General features: G+C 35.7%; 2 protein-coding genes across 7 annotated transcripts in view; one reads left to right on the forward strand and one right to left on the reverse strand.

Annotated features, from left to right (window-relative positions):
• The first annotated feature begins 249 nt into the window (after positions 1–249).
• Positions 250–18,765, forward strand: LOC113051994 (paired box protein Pax-6-like). 6 transcript variants are annotated; one of them, XM_026216214.1, is made up of 13 exons: positions 250–394; positions 3,537–3,680; positions 6,493–6,546; positions 9,337–9,467; positions 9,739–9,777; positions 9,867–10,082; positions 10,313–10,478; positions 14,234–14,392; positions 14,482–14,564; positions 14,644–14,794; positions 15,047–15,159; positions 15,309–15,450; positions 17,262–18,765. In XM_026216214.1, the coding sequence occupies exons 2-13, from the start codon at positions 3,668–3,670 to the stop codon at positions 17,345–17,347; spliced, it is 1,353 nt and encodes a 450-aa protein (XP_026071999.1). In that variant the 5' UTR covers positions 250–394; positions 3,537–3,667; the 3' UTR covers positions 17,348–18,765. The 6 variants fall into 6 exon arrangements, with proteins under 6 accessions (XP_026071999.1, XP_026072000.1, XP_026072002.1 ...); XM_026216215.1 differs by lacking the exon at positions 250–394 and adding an exon at positions 3,254–3,365; XM_026216213.1 differs by lacking the exon at positions 250–394 and having other exon boundaries at positions 3,449–3,680.
• Positions 18,766–20,014: 1,249 nt separating this feature from the next.
• Positions 20,015–26,385, reverse strand: part of LOC113051995 (elongator complex protein 4) — a 61,171-nt gene continuing 54,800 nt past the window's right edge. Inside the window, exon 10 of the mRNA XM_026216220.1 lies at positions 20,015–20,643. Coding sequence (XP_026072005.1) covers positions 20,533–20,643 — 111 coding nt within the window. The 3' untranslated portion in view covers positions 20,015–20,532. The remainder of the gene's footprint in view (positions 20,644–26,385) is intronic.

A 26,385-nucleotide genomic window follows, 5' to 3' on the forward strand; every position in this document is an offset into this window, starting at 1 on the left:
ATTAGGTATCAAAGAGAAGCTCATGTCCTCTTTAGGAAACACACATTCTTCACTGGAAATGTAGGGCAATAATCATGCCAGCTGTTGAAAATCGAGGTTAATGTGTGCGCGTGGAGTTCCCCGTGATGCGTTGCATGCATGGCTATATGAGAACTATTTTCCAGCGTGACGTTGCGCGTCATCTGACCAATCGGTGGCGAGCTGAGGCTGATATTAAGAGAAAGTTTACAGTGAGTGAGGGTTACACCGGTTTTTTTTTTTATTCTCACTGACATTTCCACTCCGAACGGGATTCAAAAGTGTCACGCAATCTGGATTCATGAGATCGTTTTATTTAAATCAGCCTTAAAGGGTTTGAAACAGCAGGATGTTGATCAGAATCTGAAATATCCCGGTAAGTTAAGATCAAATACTGCATGTTTTCCCCTCAGTCCTCAGAAAAAGCACGGTCTGTGTTCATTAGGGAAATACGTCTGATTGCGTCTAAAATGTTTATTTTGCAATTTCACTATGAATGTTTTATTGGAATTTTTTTTTTTTTTTTTTTTTTTTTTTTAAAGTATCACAAACCAACTAAAAGATACAAGTGATATACATTAATGAATTGACAAAAAAAAAAATATAACAAAATTGGCTCTTGTTGACGGATTTTAATTCTTAAAGTAGCCATAAAAAGTTCAGCCTAATTTATAACCATTTTGTCAAATATAGACAAAGTTAAATCTGCATTTGGAATGGTTAATTTAGTAGGCAACGGTTTCATAAAATGTAATTTATTATGTAAATGTTTAGTGCAGGTAGCCACAGTTCATAAATTACAACACCTTAAAATATATTTGTAATTTTTTTAAAACATTTTTATTCGATTGAATATCTTTGGCTTTAAAGAATGTTGTTGTTGTTGTTTTTTTGTTTTTTTTTGCTTTGGCTTTTGCTTTGAACACAAATTAACGTAATTCAGTGAAAGAAGAAATGTTAAAATTTTGTCTCCATTTTCTCAAAGCAATTAAAATTACTAATTTGTTTATACATTCTTCTTCTTCTTAATAATAATAATAATAATAATAATAATAATAATAATAATAATAATGTAAGGTTAGGCGTTTTTCTATTATAATTTAACATGATTTTTGCTTATTATCAAAAATAAATCATAAAATAAATCATAAATAAGTATTACATGAAAAAGATTAAGTAAAAACAAAAATGAAGTAAACTGGTGAGTAAACCTCTTTGGCCGCAGAACTTTAGTCTGTATATGGATTTTTTTTTTTTTTGTCTGTATATTGATTAGTTTTTTCCCCTCTTTTTATTTATTCACTCTTTTGTTCGAGTTCTTCTGAAGGGAGACGTCAGTCCCATTCCCTCCCCTCCTTCTCCTTCTCTAAAAAGTTTTGAGAAGACACAGTGACCACTTTGCCCAAGAGCGAAACAGCTACGAGATTAGGGATTACTTTTCACGACTTCGTATTAGCAGTTACTAATCCCAATGGGGCTAATTGCTTTGCGTGTAAAATTACTATCTGCAGGGTTCGTTTGATGTATGGGTTTGTATGGCCTGGAGGGTGATGCATGCCCCCTGAATTAGACCACATCCTAAATACACCTCATTAACACGGAGAGGATTTACGAGTTATCTAAAGGAGGAATCAACAGATATGGCACTATATATATATCTATATACACACAACAGAGTAACTACATAGCTACTAAAAAAAATAATATTTTGGATTAGGCTACTAAGTAGAGGCAAAGACCAAAACACAGACAAGAAGAGCTAATTGTGGAAACATCCGGAAGAGTATAAAAAAGACAGAAACTCTGCAGGGTCCATACAGGGACAGAGCTGTTTCTGATCCGTTTCCATTGAGGCTTCTTTTACTCCTCGGCAGTGCCGTTTGTCTCCTTCCGCAATAGTTCTCAGGGGCTCTCATTCACCTCCTAGATAGTTTACTGATGAGCTTTGATTATTTCCTAACTTGGCATATGTCTGGGAAAGTGAATGCAATGATTACAGCGTTTTTTATTTTTTTATTTATTTTTTTTCTTCTCGAGTTCGAGTTACCACTGTGCAGCCTACATCCAGGCGCAGAAGGGTTGTTTTCGGGTGTGCCGATGTGTGAATACGCGAGACGGGTTAGGCATATAAATATGGGAATAGTATAGTAAGTTTGAGATACAAATAACACTGAGTTACATAATCTTTTGTCGACATTAGCAACTAGCGGTTAAATTTGCAAGAATCTAAATGTAATATGCATGCACTAACCTGCTTGAGACTGCTTTATTTAAGGGACCTGTATGTTCCTCATGGTTTTATTTTATTTGCGTTTTAAAATCACATTCTCCCAATCTTGCAAACAGAAAGGAGCCTACTATACTAGACAGAGGTCTTCACTGTTTGTGACTCATAGGAACAAGCTGTACAATTAGTGAACAGTGAAATTAGGGTGAAAATCCGGCCACGTGGAAATGGCGGTAACCTCCACGCGCAGATACGGTGCAAAAGCGCGTGAGTGTCAACAAAAGCACGTGGAGAGTGTTTGCGTTTGTTTTAGCCAGCTGCACCGGGGACCATTTGCAAGTGCACTTAGCCTAATGCACAGAGCAAACAGGTTCTCCTTTTGAATGCACAGCTGTCAACAGGTTGCTTTCTTGTATCAGTGTCACGGAGGGCCAGATCTCTCAGGACCTAAAAGTCTCAAGCAGCAAACAATCACTTAGGAATATCCCGCAAAAACGCCGATTTTCGTGGGAGAGTTGCTGCAACATTTTACAATAAAGCCTTACACTGAGAAAAATAATGTAGAAACAATTTTCACTCAGAAACTAGTAAATTTCACAATCAAAAAACGGTGTGTAAAATTGAATTATAACGTAGCTATATAATAACACACTGTAAAAGCAATAAGTAGCCTACAAAATAAAGTAAAAATTTAATTTCTTTCAAATATAATGCGCCTTATTTAATAACTATGTGAGCACGTATGTGTGTAAAACGTGACCTAAGTTATTAAATCACACTTTTCAGGCCAAATTGCAATGTGAAAACACAAGACAAAAGAGCTAAAAACTACAAAACACTAAAATGCTTCTTTTCCCTGGGTGAATTTAAACCGTGATTTAAGCAGTGCATCTAACAGAAGCAGACTAAAGCAATCCTGCACCGTTGCGTAAAGCGATATTGAGTGAATTTGAGAGGGGGCGCTCTGCATTTGCATGCGCGGACTGATTAGTTGGTTCAAAAGTGGCCTGTTTTCTGTTCCGTGATGGCAGAGGGTCAGTGCTTCTCTAATGGGCCGGTAAAGCGCTGCAAACGGGGACAGACAGACTAAATACATCAGTACTATCACCAACCAGAATAGGTGTGTTCCACAGTCTCTCTCTCTCTCTCTCTCTCTCTCTCTCTCTCATTGCATGTGCCTTCACTTTCTCACTCTCTCTCACTCACTCACTTCACATGCGAGCACACACACTCTCAGTCCCTGAGCAGTCCTGACATCCCCGCTCACTGTCAATCTGTGTCTCCTTCGCAGGGATTTTTCCTTCCAGACAGAGGAAACGCTGGAAAAACATATATATTCTGAGAAGAAATTACTATTGGAGACCAATTGTTTATTTCCCAGAGTCACCAGTTTGCGCGGAAGGGCTCAGGCGCTGGAGCAGAATGCCTCAAAAAGGTGAGTGCGCGTGTAAAAAGATAAATGAATTAAGTTAGTTGCTCGTGTGGGATCTAGAATTTTATTAAATGATCAATCACATTTTGTTTAATAATTACATTCATTAAATATTAATATATTATTAGTGTTGTTGCCGAGTCACAAAAATAAATAAATGCTCGCCTTATTAATAGTTTATATGCTAACTCACAAACTAAATACCTAACTAAACAGCTCTTTTAGGTGATGCTATATATATATATATATATATTTTTTTTTTTTTTACTTTTAAGACAACCTACTGCTGTTCGCGCACAGTAAATGTGTCTCTGTGAGAGGCAAGAGTTAGAGGCCACATTAGGCCCGAACAGTGTTTTTTTGCGGAGCACGGGAACGCAGTGACCCGTTGAGGAAAGGTGTCAGTTTGATTCATCAGCCGAGTGCCTTCTTAAAGATTTGCCTGAATCTCACGAGCACCTGCTTGTTTATCATTCTTTGCATTGTAAGATTATTCATATTTAGTTTTTAAGCGTGTAAGCTATTTAAAAAAAAGTCCATAATAAAGTTCAGTATTGTAGAACTAATGCGCAGTCAAGACTAAAGCTTTTTTACTTTAATATTAAATATGTAGTCTAAAGAGAAACATCAATATATAATGCCCGAATGAAATTAAAATACAATTATTTTTTAATTATTACATTTGAAAACGAACTATCGCAGCGCACTCTTTTATTTTATCCAGAAAATATTCACCAGGCCTACTTATTCAACTAGTGTTTCTATTACAGCACGCTCAAGTCGTTACAAACATTCACTAAATAAATCTAGCTCCAAATAACAAAAGATTTCCCCGTCGATGGCAGTATAAGATGATTAGGGCATGTTAATGTCAGATCCTTCAAAACTTCCCACTGCGCTTTTGTACACATCCAGATGCATGTCTGCATGTGAATGATGTTTATGGAGAACACTGTTTCCTGAATAAGCATGTTTAATTAAAGCAACTGTAGTTAAGGATTACACAAACGAAAGAAATGCAGATGAGATCCCAGTTAACCTCATAAACAACAACAACAGCCTGAACGAGACGTTAGATAAATCATTAACGGAACACGCAGAGGCTCAATGCACTTACAGCGAGAGCGAATTAAAAGAGCACAAAACAATTAACATTTTACTGTGATTAAGAGTGATTAAAAGATTTAACCCTCACATTAGGTTTTAAGGATATTTTGAGTTTACTAGCAGGTTGTTTCCATTTTGCACAAATTCTTATAGAGGAAGAGAGATGTTTAATAACTGGCTACCTCTCGAAAAATTATGCGTTTAAAAAATAAATAAAAATTAGAATATATATATATATATATATATATATATATATATATATATATATATATATATATATATATATATATATATATATATAGGCTAAATATAAATAATTTAAATCACAATATTAAAATGTATCTATTTAGTGGTAAATTAAGAATATGTAAGAGTTAGAGATTAACGTTAAAAATAAAATAATATATATATATTTTTTTTGCATTCTAAAGAAACTTAAGAACACCTAATTTAAAAGAATGCGTGTTAAAGTTATTTATTTACTGTTGAGGTAAAGTTTAAATGTTAATGCACATTTTTATTTATTTATTTTTATCAGGCACTAGTTCTTCAATCTTGGGAAGAGGGCGAATGGAAACGGACACACAGGTTTTGTTATTTCAGCGTCGGGAGAGAAAATGAAACGAAAGACTTTCCTTCCCTGGGCCCCTTTTAAGCAATGTCACTGAATAGATCCTTTATTGCAATTGTTTTTTTTTTTCCCAATTGAGCACCCTGTTGGGCTGTTGCATCCTTTTACAACCCCTAACAACTCACACTTGTTACACAAACACCTCCAGATATTTACAACGCGAAATTACTTTTCTATTTTCCCCAAACCCCACAAACAGAAACACGCATTGGGGTTCGGGCACCGGGGTCACGGCCGTAAGGAAAGTGACAGTGGATGTGTGTGTGTGTGTGATGGTCGTCTGGGGGGCAGGGTGCCCTCGGCTCTTTGTATTCGGGCAAGTATTGGTGCGTTTGGTGGGAGGTTGTGTTGCTAGTTGCAGAGGCCGAGTTGTGCTGGCTGGGTTTGGGTATAGAAGGTAAAAGAGGCGCATTGTTGAGCTCCAGCAGGCTTTGTTAGGACCCTCTCACCCCCTCCAGTTCATACTTTTCAGAGCACTGATGCGAAGTAGACAGCGTGTGTCACTGTACACTTTTGACGGGAAGATCTAAAGAGGAAGGTTGAACATTTTTTTTTTCCACCGCCCACCAAGAAATTGAGACGGAGACACTAGTTAGCTTACCCTTTGTTATATTTCACTTTACTTTTATACTTTATAGCGCAGATTCTTTTTTTATATATTTAATGTGCCCAAAAAACTAAAATAAATAAATAAACAAATGACTGGTGAAACAGACTGCATATAAAGTACTTTTACAAATTGTTAAAAAAGAAGGAAGGAACTTCCTTTATATCCATTATCAAAATATAATTTAATAAAAATCGTTAGCACTAATATTACTCTTTTGCTCTTAGGAATTATCTAAATAGTCAGACGCAAATGAAGGGCTAAATTGTTTTAATCGGACAGTCAACTCTGTTAGCAGGCAAGTTTTTAAAGCTGAAATTCCTCTAGAAAGGATTATTCCTAAATACATATTTTTGACCCATTTATGCGTTGAGATGCTTCGGCCGTAAATGCAACACCGAGAAAAAAAGAAAGAAAAAAAAAAAAGCTGGATTTCAACACTAACCTTATTTATTTTCTTTGTCACACAGAATACCATAACCAACCCACGTGGGAATCAGGTGTGGCGTCCATGATGCAAAACAGTAAGTGCCATTCTTATAAAGCCACTCTTGTGTGTTTTCTTACTAATTATTGCTGTTTGTTCAATGGCTGATTACGATTAAACTTTAATTGCATTGCATTTCTGACGGAAATGTAAATATTTAAAGGAATACATAATATGCGGAAGTTTGAATTTTGGAAAAGTTGTGGGGCATTAAATTGCGATTTATTTTTTCTCCAGAGAAAATTCCAACACTTTTCTGTTGTTTCGTGTTGATATTTAAAAGAAAGGCTGAACGGATGCAAGATGCATTTTATATATTATGTCGAGCATAAATAAATGAAATGCTGATGGGGGAGGAGATGTTTAATTCTGCTTGAGTTGGTAACAAATACATGCAGCTCTGGCTAGATTAATGCAGGAAATAGTTGCCAGCTTCCACAGAGCACTTGACAGTGTCGAAACAGCTAATGCACGAAACGGGACACATGAAATAGTTTGATGATTCCAGGATTGGATTTGAGGATTTTCCGTGCTTGCTTGAGGGGGAGAAAAGGGAGTTATGGTATTCTGTAAACGGCACAGCATCACTAAGTTCATGCATTTGTCTCCTACTGTAGGATCAGAGGGCTGACATATGATAAATGCTTCTGGAATTATTTCTTTGTGATTATGTAACGCAATTATACATTAGCCTAATCAGTCATGCGAATAAAAAGACAGAACTCAGATAATGAATAGTAAAAAAAATATATATATAGAAAATAAAGTGAGAAATGAGAAACTTTAAATTAAATTGAAAATGTAAATGCATGCAACAAAAATTCTGTTTTAAATCTCCAGTTTGGCCTGGAGATTTAGGATTGATGTTCAAAATCCACAACATATGTTTCCCTATTAGTAGGGAAGTAATAAAATACAAGTCTCATTATGAGTGCCACCAGGGCAGATCTACAGTCCTTCACCCTGGGGAATTATGTTTATTAAGACTTAACCTTTGAACTGTGAAATGACAGGCCAGGTCATGTTCCTCTGTGATGGTGTCATCAATCAAATGGATTCATTTGATAAAAATGCACGCCTTCTTACCTTCAAGAGTCTATTAAATCCAACTAATCCTGGAATTATTCCACTGGATTTGGACAGATTATCACTTGTTTGTTGTGCAGCATCAGTGTTTAAATAAATCAGGTTCATTCAAATAAGTCCAGTTGGATGTGGTATTTAAATGAACAGGCTTTATTTATGACACCAATGGATTTTAAAGGCTCAGAACTGCACATTTTCACCTTTTCGGCCCTATTTCAAATTTAGTGGCCATTTTCAATGGTGTATTTCTCACAAGACAGTAGCAGATGTGTGGGGTTCGTTACAAACAGTACGACGGACTGAAAAAGAAAAGCTTTGTCAGTTTTAATGTGTTTAGAAACATGCACGCCTCTGTCATCGTGCCCGTGCATTGCCCCTATAGCTAGAAATAAAACGAAGCCTCCCTTGAAGGCAACAAGAGCAGGATCCAATTTTGTCTGATATCCAAATGCAGACAGAAAGGGTTGTTTTATCATGCTACTGTTTGTCGTGACGATGCGTTTTTCAAAAGCAGAGCAGTGTCATATAAAGTGACAGTCCTGCCACAAGTACTTCAGCTGATCTTTTCAATGAGGCTTCCATGCATGATCCGAGGCGACCTCCGCCTATTTCCAGAAATTAAGCTCAAACTTGACGTGCAGCTAGCTTTATTCTAAAGACAAATGTCAGAGAGTCTCATCATATTTTCCCCCCTCTTCTTCTATATTTGGAGCTTATTTATTGCTTAGGAGCTCGGGCTCCTGCAGTCAGACGAGAGAGGAGCAGAGAGCTACAGCACACACACACTCCGGGGAAGCTTTTCGTAGCAGTTTTTTTTTGCTCGCTTTTAATTGACTTTTCATTGGACTTTCACGTCGCATCAAAAATACGCCAAACTGGTATGCGCTTTTCTAATTCTTCCGAGCTTTGCAGGTCCTGCTTTGCTTTAATATCTAGATATTTCACACATTGCTATTATGATCACTGCTGTATGCTTGGTCTGTTTCAGACTGTCTGCTGTACTGGAATGGTAATGGGTGCTTATTTATTAGGGATCTGTTAGTGCGGTGTGAACGCGAGTTTCTAAACACTGGCGGACGGTCTCGCAGAGAGTGGTTCTCTTGAGGACAATTTGATTATGAAAATTTCAGTTCACTTGAATGGAGATGTTCAGACTCCGGTCATTCCATAAGCCGATTGTGAGCGTCAACTGAAGTGCATGAGATTCAAACGTTGATTTATAGGGCATTACGACTTGGGTAAATGCAAAACTTAGCTTGGATTATTAACGATGGTCAGATAAAGTTGATTATTCATTTAAAAAATAATGACAATTGTTGGTCACACAAAATATCACTTGCCTGAATCACCAGTGATTTTTTAAGGGTCAGATCAGATAGCTTAACAAATGCACATTTGTACTTTTTCCATTGTATACTTAAGATATTATAAATTTAGAGGCTCTTTATTATTCATTAGAAAACAAATGCAAGTTTCCTTTGTTGGTTACACTTATTTGTGCAATGTATTTAATGTGCAATTATTTTGTAGTTATTGATTGCACTGACAGTATATTATGTAACATAGACATTGTGATGTAAAATCCACTTTTTTTTGCTCTAATCCGACCCAGTTTGTCAGTAACACTAATCAAAGAAAAGCTCCAAGAAGTGGTGCTTTATTCTGGACAATTGGACACCTATTGAGGGAATGTTTTCGGGGGGAAAGACGAGCCAATTTGTCATGTCTCCATGTGTCACAGGTCACAGTGGCGTCAACCAGCTCGGCGGGGTGTTTGTGAACGGCAGACCGTTACCGGACTCCACCAGACAGAAGATCGTCGAACTCGCTCACAGCGGAGCGCGACCCTGCGACATCTCCAGGATTCTGCAGGTGACCGTGAAGCACATTTGTACATCCACAAGCTCACTATGTCCCAGTGGAATAATTAAACTTAGTTACAAGTCAAATCATGGTAACATTCAATCAAATAGTACAGGTAAATAAAATTGCTCACAACAATACAAGCATAATGTATTCAAATATTAAGCATGTGCTATTCACTTGTATTGCGCAGTAAACAAACAAACACTGACGTAAAGTGTGACCCCCATCGCATTGAAATCAGCCTAGCAATTTTAAGGCATATTTTCTGTGTTCATAGACCCATGATGATGCAAAAGTCCAACTGGACAATAAGAACGTAAGCGTATAACTGTTTGAAGCACATTACATTATTTCACTTTAGTCTTAAATAATGTATGTGAATTGTGTATATTGCTGTCCATTCAGGTGTCCAATGGGTGTGTGAGCAAGATTTTGGGGAGATATTATGAGACCGGCTCCATCCGACCGCGAGCCATCGGAGGCAGCAAACCGAGGGTAGCGACGCCTGAAGTGGTCGGCAAAATAGCACAGTACAAGAGGGAGTGTCCCTCGATCTTCGCCTGGGAAATTCGGGACAGGCTGCTGTCTGAAGGAGCGTGCACAAACGATAACATACCGAGCGTAAGTGCAAATAATGCTTCATTTGCGTCATTTAATTGTGCAATTTTAAGGTCAATAAAAACATTTTCATTGACAAAACAGAATAATTGTTTGCATTTATCCATATTTTAAGAACTTACAGGTTCATAAATACAGATAGCATTTCATGGAGGGAGCTATAATAAAACAACATGCCATTTTAAGGCAGGAACACACAGGCCTCGACTGATGGGCTGCTTTATACCTTTCAGGTGTCGTCGATAAATCGAGTCCTACGCAACCTGGCTAGCGAAAAGCAACAGATGGGTGCAGATGGCATGTACGACAAGCTGAGAATGATCAACGGACAGACCGGCACGTGGGGGGCTCGCCCGGGATGGTACACGGGTACGTCTGTGCCAGGACAACCAAATCAAGGTGAGACGGTCTAAAAGCAATAAGAGCATCACTGTTACCAGCTAAATTGGAAAAACAATATCATATCAACTACAAAAAGGAACAGCGAAATTTTTTTTAAATAATAATTATTATGATAATAATCATAGTCATAATTTTTTGTATTCATTTATTATACCATATTGTACTATAATTCCACCGAATTGATAGGACAATATTCAATATAATAAAGTACAATCTATTTATTACACTGTTTTTAATTAATAAAGTAAACTATACAGTATATCTGTATAAAGTATACAAAAATGTACATATATACATTTTTATTCATTTAGAATAAATACTATGGTATTTTAAGGAACATTTTAAAATAATGTTTCATTTGTTAACAATAGTTAACTTTGAAAGTTAACATGATGCATTTGAATGCATTTATTAATCTTATTTCATGTTAATTTCAACTTTTACTCAGACATTATTGAAAGTCAAAAGTTATATTTGTTAATTTGGTCACACTTTATTTTAGGGTCCAACTCCCACTGTCAACTAACCATTAACTATGACTTTTGCCTCAATTAACTCCTTATTTACTGCTTATTAATAGTTTATAAGGTAGTTGTTAAGTTTAGGGTATTGGGTAGGATTATGGATGTTATGCATTATATGTACTTTATAAGCACTAATAAACAGCCAGTATGTTAATAATAGACATGCTAATAAGCAACTAGTTATTAGTCTGAATTGGACCCTATACTAAAGTGTTACCGTTAATTTTATGCAATGGTCCTGAGCTAACAATTAACAGTTGCGTTTTATACATGAACAAATAACATGAACAAAGATTCATATATACTGTAATGAATGTATTGTTAGTTAATGCATGAACTAATATTAACTAATGGGACCTTGTTGTAAAGTGTTACTGTATTTTTATTATAAATTCATTGAAAAAGTATTTAAAAATATGTCAAAAAATATTTTGCAGTGATTAGGTCTATATCTCCGTCCATCTGGAGACATATTAGATTATTATACAGAAATAATGTAGAATAGTGTGCCATTGGCAAACTTAGATGGGAAAAGGACACTCATTAATTGAGGAGTCAGTGCTAATTAATCGCTCATTTCACTACGGCTCCTGTCCAGCTCTTGGATTTGTGTGACTAGGAACAGAGTTTTCGGCGGAGGTGTCCATGCACTACCACCTTCCCCCTCCCTCTGCGCTCTACATCATTTGCACCCCATGGGGAGTGAGAGAAAAGCACTGTGCGTCCCGGGACAAAAGATGTTTCTGTCACATGCAAGAATTTGTGACAGGCACAGCTCTGTCTCTCTGTAATTGCTCATTAGAGGGTTTTTTTGTTTGTTTGAGGGAGAGAGAGTACATGCACAGGCTTTTGGTTAGAGGAGACAATGAAAAAAGTTTAGCTGAAGAATAGTTTGTTGCTAATCAGGTTGATGAATCAGAATCAATCCTGTGTGTGGATGTTCACAGTATCACAAACACTGTCTGAGAATATTAATAATAAATAAGAAAAATACAAACAATCATTTACTTTATGTTTGTGCAATAATGTGCTGCTTAAAGGAATAATTCACCCCCAAAGTTAAAATATTCACCCTTATGTCATTCCTGATGAGACTTTAAAAGACCTTTCGTAAAGGTTCATAGTGCATAGTCATACTTTATGTACAATTGTTATTGTGCTTTTATTATGTGTTGTAATTTTTTTTATCACTGAACAATAACAACCCCCCAAAAAATATATATATGTATATATATCTTTTATAAAATGTATTGAAAAAAATAACAGCATACAGATTTTTATATAAAAATAAAACCGAAATCACTGAAAACATTTTTGTAACTTGTAACAACAACAACCACACACATATACAAAAACTAAAAATAATGACAAAACACAACAAAATTACTTGAACTTTAAAATGTAAATAAATTTATTTAAAATTATCTAGAAATAAAAAGTTATTTAAAATGTTAATAAAAAACTATTAATAGTTTCTCGATGCAAAAATAACTCTAGTTTGGAATGACATGAGTGTGAACAATTTGTTTTTTTCATTTGTTTTTTCTGTTTATATCTTGATTTTCTTTTTTACAGAATTGCTAGATATAAACAATTGTGAGTTATAAAAAAAGAAATGTGCTATATAAACTTCCAGTTGAGTGTTATACAGTCAGAATTGCGAGATATTAACTCGTGGTTGCATGAAAATGGCAGAATTGTGAGCTGACATTTCTCCTCGGAAATGGACTTTATAACTTGCAGTTGTGAGTTTAGAAAAAGTTTTGAAATGTTTATATTCTGTGGCAGAAATGTGTTTTCATATCAACCAGCGATTCCCTGCAGGTGAAATAGTCTGGAATGAAAGTCGGAGAGACTTCTCTAACCCATCCTAAAGCAAGAAAAGGTCTTGGAATGGTCATCTCCTGTTAAACGTATAAATCCTAACTGGCGTTTAACAGGCCCGGCCTGGGCTTCTTTGATTAATGACAGTGGTGTGTAGAGGTTAACATACTGAACTGAAAGCTCTGTTGACTAGATCCTTGTGTTATACAATGCTGAGCACTGCACGCCTCTCTTTTTGTTGTTCCTTTCTAATTGTACCCCGGGAGAATTTGAGCCTGACGAAAAAGGCCTGGCAGCCCATCTCTGTCTGCACAGTTTAATGGTCCCCCTCATTCTTCTGGTGGTATTGTGTCATAGAGAAAAGCAGCTCTCTATTCAAGTGTTGGTGGTCACCTCAATGGGTCCCTGGACACCAATACGGTGAATAGCACTAAGAATCCCTATACATTATATGTGCTGTGTATGAAAACATCCAAGGGAGCTTGAGGATGATTCAATGCGTTTCTTTTGGTACTTTGTTACCGAACTATTCAGATGATGCTGACAATTCCTGCCCTGAGTCTAGAGACGCATTCACAACAAATACAAATTCTATTCCATTATAAAATTACAAAATGAAAAATTTGATTTATTTTCTTATACAGTATGCTATTTTATAGTTTTTGGTTTGATACTTTTTTGGTCATTATTCATGCAACTCATATCATGCAAAATATCATTATAAATTATATCGGGCAATGAATTGAAGCAAAAAAAAAAAAAAAAAAAAAAATCTTAATCTTAGAAATCTACTTAGAAATTGCTGTAGCTAAAATTTAAATAAAGCTATATAGAAATATGTATCATAATATTAATAATAATATTAATGACAAAAGCACAGGCATCACTTTACAGTAATGTTCCTTTTTTTGGATAAGTGAAATGCATATTATTTAACAAAGGCAAATGCTTCAAATACATTTATTATTCTTGGTTAATGAAGATTTCAGCAATTAATAATACATTATTAAAATAAACAGTTGTATCTGTCAATACTATTTAATGGAACTGATCTAATATGTACTAACAAAGAATCGCTTTATTTTTATTAACTAATGCCAACAAAGATTAACAATCATGTAAGTCATGTTAATGTCAGTTAATCCATTAACTAATGGAACCTTATTGTAAAGTGTTACTAAAGAAAAATAACAATTCACTAAATCTTGAGCTAAAATTAAAATGAAAACTAAAAGCATAAGATATTAACAAATTAAAAATATGAATAAATACTGTAATATCATATAAATAATAATAAAACAGCACTGATGCAACATGGTGTGAATAGCCCTAAGGTTATGCAAAATGTAGTCAAACAGATTCTACAATTACTTCATCTTTTTTGTTTTATTTTTATTTTTGCAGATGGTTGCCAGCAACAGGACAATGGAGGCGAGAACACTAACTCTATTAGCTCGAACGGTGAGGATTCAGATGAGACTCAAATGCGCCTGCAACTGAAAAGAAAACTGCAAAGAAACAGAACGTCGTTCACTCAGGAGCAGATCGAAGCCCTGGAAAAAGGTGAGAATCAAATGCAAGCATTAACAACAAAATGTCTCTCATACCCAGCTGAGGTACACAGAGTAACACGCTTTCACATCGGTTTTTAGAGTTTGAAAGAACCCACTATCCAGATGTTTTCGCAAGAGAAAGACTTGCAGCAAAAATCGACCTTCCAGAAGCTAGAATACAGGTGAGAACATTAGTGCAAATCTGAAACCATGTCACCATGTTACTATTGTCTACATCTGTTGACTTTCTCTGTGTTGCAGGTATGGTTCTCAAACAGAAGAGCGAAATGGAGGAGGGAAGAGAAACTGAGGAACCAGCGACGACAAGCCAGCAACTCCTCCAGTCACATTCCCATCAGCAGCAGTTTCAACACAAGCGTCTACCAGGCAATCCCACAACCCACCACTCCTGGTAAATGGCACTCCAAAACCTAAACATATAAGGCATGCAATAAACTCTTGACACCAAGACAAAATTTTACAACACTTTAGAATAGAGAACACATATTCACCATCAATTAAGAGTTTTCCCTGAACAAACTCCCAATTTGATGCTTATTAATAGTTAGTAAGGTAGTTGTTACGTTTAGGTATTGGGTGGATTAAGGGTTGTAAAATACGGTCATGCAGAATAAGGCATTGATTTCCTTTTGTCTTTTACCAGTGTCCTTCACAACAGGGTCAATGCTAGGCCGATCTGACACGGCTCTGACCAACACGTACACGGGTTTGCCTCCGATGCCCAGCTTCACAATGGCTAACAGTCTGTCTATGCAAGTGAGTAGCATCACAAACACTCGTTTCCTCCTCTACCCTTCATAATGCTCCCTTAAGTGTCCCCCATTCCATCATTTAACTCAAACTCCTCTGTATTGTAGATACTAAAAAGCTAAATATTTCTATACATATATTCTTGTTTTTTGTAGCCAAGCCAGGCATCTTCCTATTCCTGCATGCTGCCCACCAGTCCGTCCGTGAACGGGCGAAGCTACGACACATACACCCCCCCTCACATGCAGGCACACATGAACAGCCAAACAATGGCAACTTCTGGTACCACCTCGACAGGTAGGCAGAATAAGTTCATTGTGCGCCCTTGATCAAATGCACATTTATACCACCGTTCAAAAGTTTGGGGTTAGAAAGATTTTTGATTCGCAAGAAATGAACAGCAAGGATGCATTAAAGCTGCGATAGGGAACTTTTGACGCTCTAGCGGTTAATAAACAGAACTGCTTGCGTCTTGCGGAAGAACATCGTAGCCGGAACTACTTCTCTCTGTTTATGTCTATGAAGAATCACAAAGGTACTGGGTTACTCCGCCGCGGTACCCCCGAAGCAATCTAAAATAGTCCGAATATAAACACTTATTATAGGTGCACCCTAGTGATTCAGGACAAGCCAAAAACACGGTTTGGAAAATAGATTCATGGTGTACTCGTTTATTATATACATTTTTCTACATTTTGAACACAAACAAAGTTACGGACCGCAGCTCTGATTGGTTATTTTTTACCGGGAGCGATGGAGTTTCTGCAAATGGCAAAAGGAGCACTGGGAGGAGACAGAGGAGCTTGATTTTTTCACAGATTATCTGTCTCATATTCTACTGTCAGGACATAATGACAGGTTTAACAAATATGTAAAAAATATTTTTTTACAAAAGTTCCCTACAGCACCTTTAATTCAGCCCGATCTCACGGCAATTTGTACAAATTTACCGAGGTGGCTAATTCGTACAATCACACTCGTACAAATTCATACTATTTTTGCCAAATCGCAAAATTCATATGAATTTGTATGAATGACCTACACCTAACCCCGCCCTTAAACCTACCCGACACTGGGGTTTAGACAAATCGTATAAAATCGTACGCGTGAGGTCACACAAATTTGTACGAATTAGCCACCTCATAAAATACGTACAAATTGTTTATGAGATAACGTTGATTAGATTGATCAAATGTGACAGTAAAACATTCATAATGTTACAAAATATTTACATTTAAAATCATCCTGTTATTTTGAACTTTCTATTCAATAAAGAATTTTGATAAAACATGTATCACGCTTACCACATAAATATGAAGCAGCGCAACTGTTTTTGACATTGATAATTTTTTTGAGCAATAAATCAGACGGATCATGTGACACTGAATACTGGAGTAATGATGCTGAAAATTCAGATTTACCATCATATGAATATATTATATTTTAACATAGAAAACAATTAATTAAATTTATAATAATGTCTCGCAATATTACAGTTTTTATGGTGTCAAATAAATGTAGCATTTGCGAGCATGAGAGGCTTTATTTCATTTAAAAAAATAATAATAAAATCTCCATATGGTCTTTTACTAATTTACTTATTTTGCACTAATTATTACAAAAAATTTAAGTGCATGATTTCGTTTGTATTAAATTGTGTTTCTGTTTTCAGTACATTTATTTTTTGTTCATTCACTATTAAATATAAAGGTTCCAAAAGGGGTTTCTTGGAGAATAGTTTTGGGTTCTCCAAAGAACCTTTCAGTGAACAGTTCTTGAAAGAACCATATTTTTATTTCATATTTCTTTCTTCTTCTCGATTTTAAAGAACCTTTCTGCAATGGATAGATTCCATTGATCTTGTTTTTTTTTTGTGGAACAATCAATGCCAATAAAGAACCCTTATTTTTAAGAGGGTTGAAAAAGCATTAACACTTCAATACATCTTGAATCATTACATCACAAACCTGTTTGTTAAAGTGCATGAAAAAAATATGATAACACTTAGCAGACAACACAAACCTCTTAATCCAGGTTCATACATAACACCAAAGCTTAAAGTTTGCAAACGGACATGTTTTTGACCTATAATCTGTCTCTATTTTTAGGACTCATCTCCCCTGGAGTATCTGTCCCTGTCCAAGTTCCCGGAACTGAGCCAGACATGTCTCAGTACTGGTCAAGATTACAGTAAAGAAAAGAGTTACTTCGCCCTTTGACTTCCACACAGAGACTAAAAGAGAACCTGGACCTCTTCAGCAGTACTTCCACAAACAAAAAGACAAATACGAGGACGAGGAAGCATGTGGATTCTTGTCACGGTCTGAAAACATCGCGGCACTAAGAGGAAAACCAGACGCTAAAGAGACGTTAAAGGAACAAAAACAACAAACCTCTTCTACATCCATGTTTTCGATCTCTATTTTTTTGTTGTATTTGTACATTGGCAAGTCAAGACAACAGCCAAAAATAGGTTGGTCTCACATCCATTTGAAATGGCGGAGCGTGATATATTGTGATTGTTTTCTACTGAGCTAATATCAGGATTATGGATCAGACTTCATACAGGCCCATATCAAAGAAACACACCAACAGGAAACGCATATACATAGATATTTTCACTCACCGGCTAGAAGATTGAGGTTAAAAATCAACTTCAATTAACGACACTGTTTTATCTACAAAAGGAACAACAGCCATTATGTAAATTACTGAGTAGTTTATAATTTAATATGAGGGTTTGGAGATGGGTAGACTTTGTGCTTGATTGTTTATAATTGTGACGTCAAGAAAAATGGGAAGTTATAAAACGTCAAAATCGCATTCATCCATTTTGCTACTGTCCAATTGTAAGTATCGGTTTCCCCAAGAAATTTCCACGCGGAATTATCGTGGATCATAAATATATTCTCACATTTACTGCCCCCGAGAAAAATCGATACATATGTTTGATACGGATTTTCATGCATCGTTAAAAAAAAAGGAGAAAAAAAAAATGTTTCTTTAGGTCAAAGTTGTCTGTTAGGTATAGCTGTGTTATAGTGTCCCACAGTCAAATAATTTTGTGAGACTAGAAATATTTAATTCAAATAACTATGATTAAAATTGCTTGACGGAGTAAAAAAAAATAAAATGAAAAAAGTACGTGTTTGGCAGTTGTTTACAAGTACATATCAGACTTTAACCATTGTTGATTGTAAAAACAGACCAAAGCCTTTGTATTTCATCTATTACACACCAATCTTAATCTTCTCTTTTTTATCTATAGTCTTGTGTTGCTATACAGTTTTTGTAAAGGAAAAAAGTTGTTTTACATTCTAGTACACTGGCTTAGAGTAGCCTATATATATATGACTGCGGCTTAATCACGCTGTCCTTTATTTATGATCGACAACATGTTGACATCTCTTAACTTCTACAGGTTTTTCAGTTTTTTTTTTGTTTGTTGATGTTGTGTATCTGAAACACCAACACTTGTAATGGTTTTTGTGTCAGAGCAATGCATTGGAAAAATGGAAGGTCTACCCTGTCTTGCAGATATTTCGATTTAACTTTATTTAAAAGCTTTCTAAATGTATTTTGTGAAAACTATTAAAAGCGTTTTGTACAGTACACGTCGCTTTCTTCACGATTTTCCAAAATGCAGAACTTTCAATACGACTCCTATTGAAAATGAACATTTTCAAGTAAAATCATTCATAATTATAAACATTACTACCGGTTTAAAGACACGGCAGCACGTCAAAACCCCTTCTCTTCTCTCCACAGACCTCATAACCACCAAAAGAACTTGTGAACAAAGGCACCAGCCGACTCCACACAACTCAGACATCACAAAAACACACCACAATAGAAAAGGCCTATGCCATTCAACACTGCCAGCTCTTGTTTTGGTAGAGTTACGATGGTCTAAAAGGAAGAAAAAAAAAAAAGAAAAAGAAAAAAAAAAGCGAGTGAGCGTGGGGGAGGCGAGAGAGGGAAGGAACGAGAAGAATAAAGCGGTCCGAGCGAGCGGAGGGAGAGATGAAACGATTGTGTGGCAGAATGAGTTATTTTGCTTCACTTGCTGTCTCAGCGGGAGGGACGCCGAGGGAAAGTGTCCATGTGGATGGTTTTTGGGGGTGTTAGGTTGGTCCTGATGTTAGCTGGGTCAGGTAGTGGCTTATGGGAGTTCAGGACAGCTCCGACAAAGACAGCAGTGGAATTGAAAAGAATTGAGAAATCTCAAACCACAACTAAAGTTATACGTGTTATATATCACTTCCAACAAAACTAGCGTCTTATTAGAATCTAAACAATTGCTAAACTAGGTTTGTTCTTAGCAAGTATTCATGTCAAACCACGTGTGACTATTTGAGCAGACTGATCACTCTATAAACGTAATTATAATGGCAAAAAATAGTTGACTGCATATAATATACTGTCTATTTAAAAAAAAAAGTGTAAACCCTGATAACTATTTATGAGCAATGAAAATGAGGTTATAAAACATTAACATGTGTATATAAAGCATACCTGCCTCATGAATATATGCTTTCACATGCAGATTTATTCAGAAGCAGAAATTAATAATTTGTGCATGCATTTTTACATTAAAAAAGTAATTTCCCTGCTAAGTCAAGCAGGGTCACATCAGTTTTAATTTAAGCTGGAATATTATAAATGCAAAAGGATGTTATTATAATTAAATTGTAAATAAATGCAGTATGTTGTTGTGCAGCCCTAGGTGACGTATATTATATTATATGGGTCAGTATTACATGGTAAATAAGGAAATCAGGCCCCCCCCCCCAAACCCAGCATTAATAACAGGAAAAAAAAACATTGTGTATGCAATCAATTTAATACATTTTTTATTTTATAGGGTAGTAATGAGAACAAGCTTTTACAGATAATTTTGGGGATATTTTTTTGTGTGGTTATAAAAAAACCTGAAAAAAAAAAAAAATTATATATATATAGAGAGAGAGAGAGAGAGAGAGAGACAGAGACAGAGAGATAGAGATAGAGAGAGAGAGAGCACGCAGGACTTTTTTTTGTAGACACTTATTGACACCAAATATTTATTTGCTAAATAAGCTAATATTAATCAGGAACCAGTGAATTGCACTGAAATGACACTGGTAGTCAAACTGTGTTTTTTGTTTGTATATTTGCATAACATCCTTGCTTTATCCATAGATAGCAACAGGTACTTGTCAGGTTTCTGTGAGATTGGACATCAGTTTCCCTATGTTGTGTAACTACTAAACGTTGCACCATCTTACTCTCATTCACTAATAGTGAGAGAGAGTGTGTCAGTGCAGGTGTGACTGTAGCGTAGTCTCCTGCCCTTAAACATCACGGCGAGGCGGAGGGTGCAGGAGGAATGGGAATCCGCTAGAAATCTAGATGCTTGTTGCCCGTGGCAGTGGAACCACATCCTGCTGCCAGATCTGTTTTACTCACTCGACTCACCGTCTCTGACAGGTCTGGAGGCAAATGCAGTCTCTGAAAGAGAGAGAAAGAGGATGTAAGAGGAAGGTTGAACTAATAATGTGGAGGGCAAATGCAAAACAAACAGGTAAACTAGTATAGTATTACCATAATAATAGTAAACCATAATATTGTCTTACTACTATATTCAAGCTGTTAAGAAGAGTCACCAAAAGCTGCATTTATTTGATCACAAATACAGTAAAAAGATGAAATTTGTGAAATAGTATTACAATTTAAAATAAACATAGCTATTTTAATATATTTTAAAAGCAATTTATTCCTGTGATGCAAAGCTGAATTTTCAGCATCATCCCTCCAATCTTCAGTGTCACATGATCCTTCAGAAATCATTCTTATATGCTGATTTGCTGTTCAAGAAACATTTCTTATTATCAAAAACAGTTGCGTTTTCTTAATATTTTTGAGAATTTTTTTTATTTTTATTTTATGAAGGGGAAGCCCAAAATAACGGATTTATTTGCAACAGAAATATCTAATAGTTAGCATTTAGCTCTATATATATATATATATATATATATATATATATATATATATATATATATATATATATATATATATAGAAACTAATGAATATTAGAAATGTTATCTTGGAAGTAATATAATTACTAACACTAAAATAAAAATAAGTTTAAATGGACATAATGAAAAATTTAGAAAATCACAAAACAAAAAGAGACTAAAACATACTCCAGTGAGAAAATTAAATTTAAACCAAAACTAAAGTGAATTATAAATATTAATATATACATTAAAATTCTAAACAGCAAATAACACTAAAATAACACTGATCTAGATTTTAAAACAGAGCAACAATGTCGTTGCAATCAAGGATTATAGTTTCATATTCTTGCATTAATTTTACTTTTGTACCACAGATTGTAAAAAAAGAAAAAGAAAACCCATATTTATATTGCTGAATACAACAAAATGAACATTTACAATCTGTGATGAGTTTAAATGAATGAGCGCTAACGAACACGTTTAACCAGAGATGCCTGTTTCAGCTTCTTTGCTCCACACTGAAGACCTGTAGACTTAAGACAGGTGAGAAAACATCCTAGCCCGTGTTTGCAGACAGACCAAACAGAGTGTGTGAACACAAATCATGTTAGACGCTTGGCCATGCACCTTAAATGGTCCGAGAAGTGTAACTGCTAGTGTGCCGCCAAAAACCCTTGAGGGAGGCTTGAGCTTTTTGGCGCTTCAGGAGAAAAGTCTGTGCGTAGAGCTACGGCTTCGAGGAGAGCCATTAGAATCAAGTGTTTTATTACGGTAACTTGGCCCCACATGGCCACTAATCTCTGACAAGGCAATGAGCTATACCAAAAGCTTGTGCTAAAGAGGCTAATGAGGGAGCTCAGTGCAAGGTACACACACACACACACACACACACACACACACAGTGTCGAGAGTAGTCAAGTGTATGATTAAATACACTTCAGTACAGCAAGTCAGTTGCCACAAGCTAAACATACCTGCAACTGCAGCCATGATTCAGGTGACCTTTTTCCTCAAGTTGATGTTTATCTCCTACCAACAATGGGCTTCTAAAGCTCCTATTGTTTGTTGAACAGCAGGCAAGTCATGTTCCTTAAAGAGTAGGCCGGCGGAAGCTCAGGACAATCTGTAATTTCCATCAGCTTCTTCCACACGTCTTTAAAAGCTTCAGATCCTTCATCCCCTGAAGCCCTGAAGGCTACCATGCATCCCAATCAAGACGTTAAGCTTATCTAGAGGAATCCTGAAGAACATGAGAAGGGATCTACAGATCTGATAATGCTGGAACTTAAAGCGGTAATTCAGCCCCTGTCATTATTTACTCACTATGATGTCATTTCAAAACCTTTTCGAATGTTTTGGTCATTTATGGACCTTAACGGATGCGGTCACTGACATTTTATCTAAAAGAGCTACACAAAGATCCTTAAAAAATATTCTTTTGGGTTCCAATGAAAAGAAGTAACAGTATATTTGTAGCAACAATTTTGTGTGTGTGTGTGTGTGGATTTAAATAAAATATTAATAATATATTATTATAATATCAATAGTAAAAAAAAAAAAAAAAAAAAAAAAAAAAAAAAAAATTATATATATATATATATATATATATATATATATATATATATATATATATATATATAAAATAAATATTAATTGTATTTAAAAAAGGCTAAATATTTGTCAACAAAATAAAACACTTTGACTTGGCGCTAACGACAATATAAAATAATATAATATAATATAATACAAATATTTATATTATTTAAATGAAATATAATAATATTTAAAACATGGATAAATATTTATTAATCTATTGTTTCTTAAAAAAAACAAAAGGGCCATGATCACTACTTTTCTTAGAAAACAGCTCTCGTATTCTCTGCGGGTAACATTAACTCAATCTTGAAGTCACTGAAGTGTAATTAAAAAAGAAAACATAACAATTTGACTTGGCTCCTCGAAGCCCATTATTGCATACAATTTGAAATATGAAACATGCTACTCTCAGCCTCAAGGCAGGCCAGACCAATCTGTACTAGTATAGCGTGACTAAGAAGACTTGAACATGACACATCCTTGATCACACAATGTCCTACTGTATGAGGGAACACAGGAACTGCGGTCCCATAATGCATTTGGTATAGATTAAGTCTTAGTAAGAGTTAATTTCTGCACCATTTACATCACAAAATGGAATCGCAAAAATAATAAAGACTGTTTTCAAACACATCTTCTAAAGAATTGCATCTGTCTGCCACTGGTTGACAAACAGAAAAGCCCACCTCAACCTCATTGGATGAGTCAATGCTGCATGATCAGTTTCTGGATGTTTAAACAAACAAAACCAAAACAGCTTCTTTATAGATGCATGTAAAATGGGATGGGGAAGATGACACCTTTCTATCATGGCAGAGAAGACAACAAACTGAGTCCACAGAAACCTGTAGGATCATTCAAGGGATGAGTGGATTATTAAGAGGCAATCGTTGTCATGAAGTGCTTCATGCAAAAAGCAACAACAACTTCTGCCACAACTCACTTGAACAAAATCAGTTTAAAACACTTGAAGTGATTTACAAGAGGCTCTCAAGAGGAACATTAAGAGTGGCTTTCCTTAAGAGGGTTACAGATAACTCTCCACACTGAACAAAACCTCACACTGATAATAGCTTCAAAGCCCTCCAGCAACGTTTCACTGGCACCTGTGAAGAATCACCACAAATCTCACAGGAGATTGTGTTTGGGATCAGAAGAGTTTGGACTGAAGTAACAGACTTTCTATGCAGTGAATACAGGTGAATTAGGCAAGATGTAACACAAAAGCCCAACTTACCCGAATTCACCCGAACTTACCCTAACTCAAATTGCATAAGCCAAAACTTAATATTTTACCCAATATATTAACTTATTATATTCACATGGAATAAGCCTCTTATCAATCAAGGAGACTCTTTTAAAGTTCAGACATTAGAAAATTTGTAATACACAGTGAAATAATATGTAAATCTTGACTAATTAAATAAAACGTAAACAGGTAATGTTTTTCTCCAATGTGGTGGAGAATGAACATGAATATACACATCATTAAAATGATTTGGGTTTTATATTTTTAAATGGAACCGGTAGGGAATAATAACCGACTCTTGATTCCCAACACTAACCTTCAGCTTGTGGGTTTTCTTTATCAACATGTCTTCATTTTTTTCCAAGCTTTGCATCTAATAACCAAAATGTTAAATGAAGCATAGAAGCAAAAACTGTAGTTTAAACTTGCTCAAGGTCCCATGCGACAACGCTGTACATGTCTAGAAACCTTTTTGTTTAACAAACAAGCAAAAAATGTCCAGAGCAAATACTCCTCACATTTAAACCGCCAATGCTGATAAACTTGTGTTTAAGGGCAACATGAAAAGTTACTGCTTAGTGTAATTGGAAAAACCATTATCTGTTATTTTCCTCTTTCACACTGATCACAATGACAAGTAATAAGACCACAACCACACTATCTGGTGTTTCCTTCATCTCTTGAAAGTCTAGCATTATGTTTTTACCTATCAATGCATTAAGGGCAACCCAGGAAACAGCCATTATTTGATTCTTAAAGAAGCAACACTGTTCTCCATACAACAGGGCAGTTTTAGGGAAACTAAAGATTCAGATTAGTTTATTTTAACATTTATCAATGCCCTCTTTAAGTAGGCCCTATTTACAGTCCCAAAAAATCAAATACAATGCCGTGACTCAAGAAGAGGTCAAAAATACTTAATCTCATGTCCAACTTTTATATATATGGAGATTATTGTGAGGTGATCTATATAAAAGTATAGTGTATAATTTACAGTATATAACTTATATATTTAATTTATAATTTCTATATATATTATACAACAGCCCTGCAGACTTGGTTTGATGATGCTGAATTCAAAAATATAATATAATGTAATATAATGTATATCAGGATTAGGCATAAAATAGTTGTATTCTGGATAAGAGAAAGGTAAAAATTTTTGTTAAAATGAATAATAATGGTTGTTTAAAGCAAAAATGCTATGAAAAGTGTGATGTTCTAGAGCAAAACAAGTATTATTTTTGGAATCAACCAAAATTTGTAAGAGAAAAATACTGGATTTCATTTAGCAAATAATAATATAAAATAATGTAGTGTAATGTAATATATAAAATTTATAAATGTGTATTTATCCATACATCCTTACTAGCAAAGTGTGATGTCTGCATGGTGGGTTTTTTAATTGAGCATGTTTAAACAAGTACCATGACTTAGTGCTCTTAAATACGGCTTTGTTTCTCAATATGCAATTTGGGGTGCTACATAAAATCAGAACCACTGGACATGAAATAATGTGAAGTAATTACTTCTGGCGTTAGGCCTATAATTATAACAACTTTCTTTTTCATTTGCTGCTTCCTGCACGTTATTCAAAATCCAATCCAAGTGACAAGCACCCGAGGACATGCAAAAGTAACCGAGATAACAAAAAACCCAAGTGTGTACCATAATCAGTATCGTTCTCATTGCATCCCACCCTCTGGTCAGCCGTGTCCATTGTGCTGTGTGTCTTTAGGGCCACTGACTGCAGAGGTCAGGAGTCTAGGGGGAGTTTTCACTCCTCTCTGCTCGTTCGGATTTGGAGAGGTGCCATAGGAATGGACCCTGAGTGCTGTCGGATGGGTGTTGGGTGTATGTTGGGGGCTTAAGGCGCTTGTGGGCTGGCTGGCCAGAATATGAATGCAGAGATGGTTGCCCTCAAGCTAGTCTGGGGTGCAAAAGGCACAGAGGACAAACATGTGTAAGTGCTGCTTTCATATCCGATTGGTTGAGTTGAGAAATGAAGGCAGTATATGATATGACATAAGAAACACCACCTCTGCTTCTGCAAGCGTCTCAGAATGCTTGTTTGAACCCATTTTATATGAACATTTTACATACAAGTGGCAGCGTGTTAGCACTGAAGAACTGCTAAGCCACTGTCCTACATCAATCTGAACGTATCCTTCAATGCATTTAGCAGATGCTTTTATCCAAAGCAACTTACATTGAATTCAGGCTAAAAAATTTATCCTAACATGTGTTCCCTGGGATTCGAACCCCCAACCTTGCGCTTGCTAACGCAATGCTCAACCACTTGAGCTACAGGAACACTGTAGCTCAATCCCGGTAAAACATGATGATTGTGTATCCAAACATCTTGGGTGTCTATATTACTGTAAATG

This window comes from Carassius auratus, chromosome 32 (genome assembly GCF_003368295.1).
Source record: "Carassius auratus strain Wakin chromosome 32, ASM336829v1, whole genome shotgun sequence".
Classification (NCBI taxonomy): Eukaryota; Metazoa; Chordata; class Actinopteri; order Cypriniformes; family Cyprinidae; genus Carassius; species Carassius auratus.

Coding starts and splice junctions, on each gene's coding strand:
- LOC113051994 (XM_026216214.1), top strand. Junction 9,468..9,738: donor ACATCTCCAGGATTCTGCAG/GTGACCGTGAAG, acceptor CTGTGTTCATAG/ACCCATGATGATGCAAAAGT. Junction 15,160..15,308: donor CTAACAGTCTGTCTATGCAA/GTGAGTAGCATC, acceptor TGTTTTTTGTAG/CCAAGCCAGGCATCTTCCTA.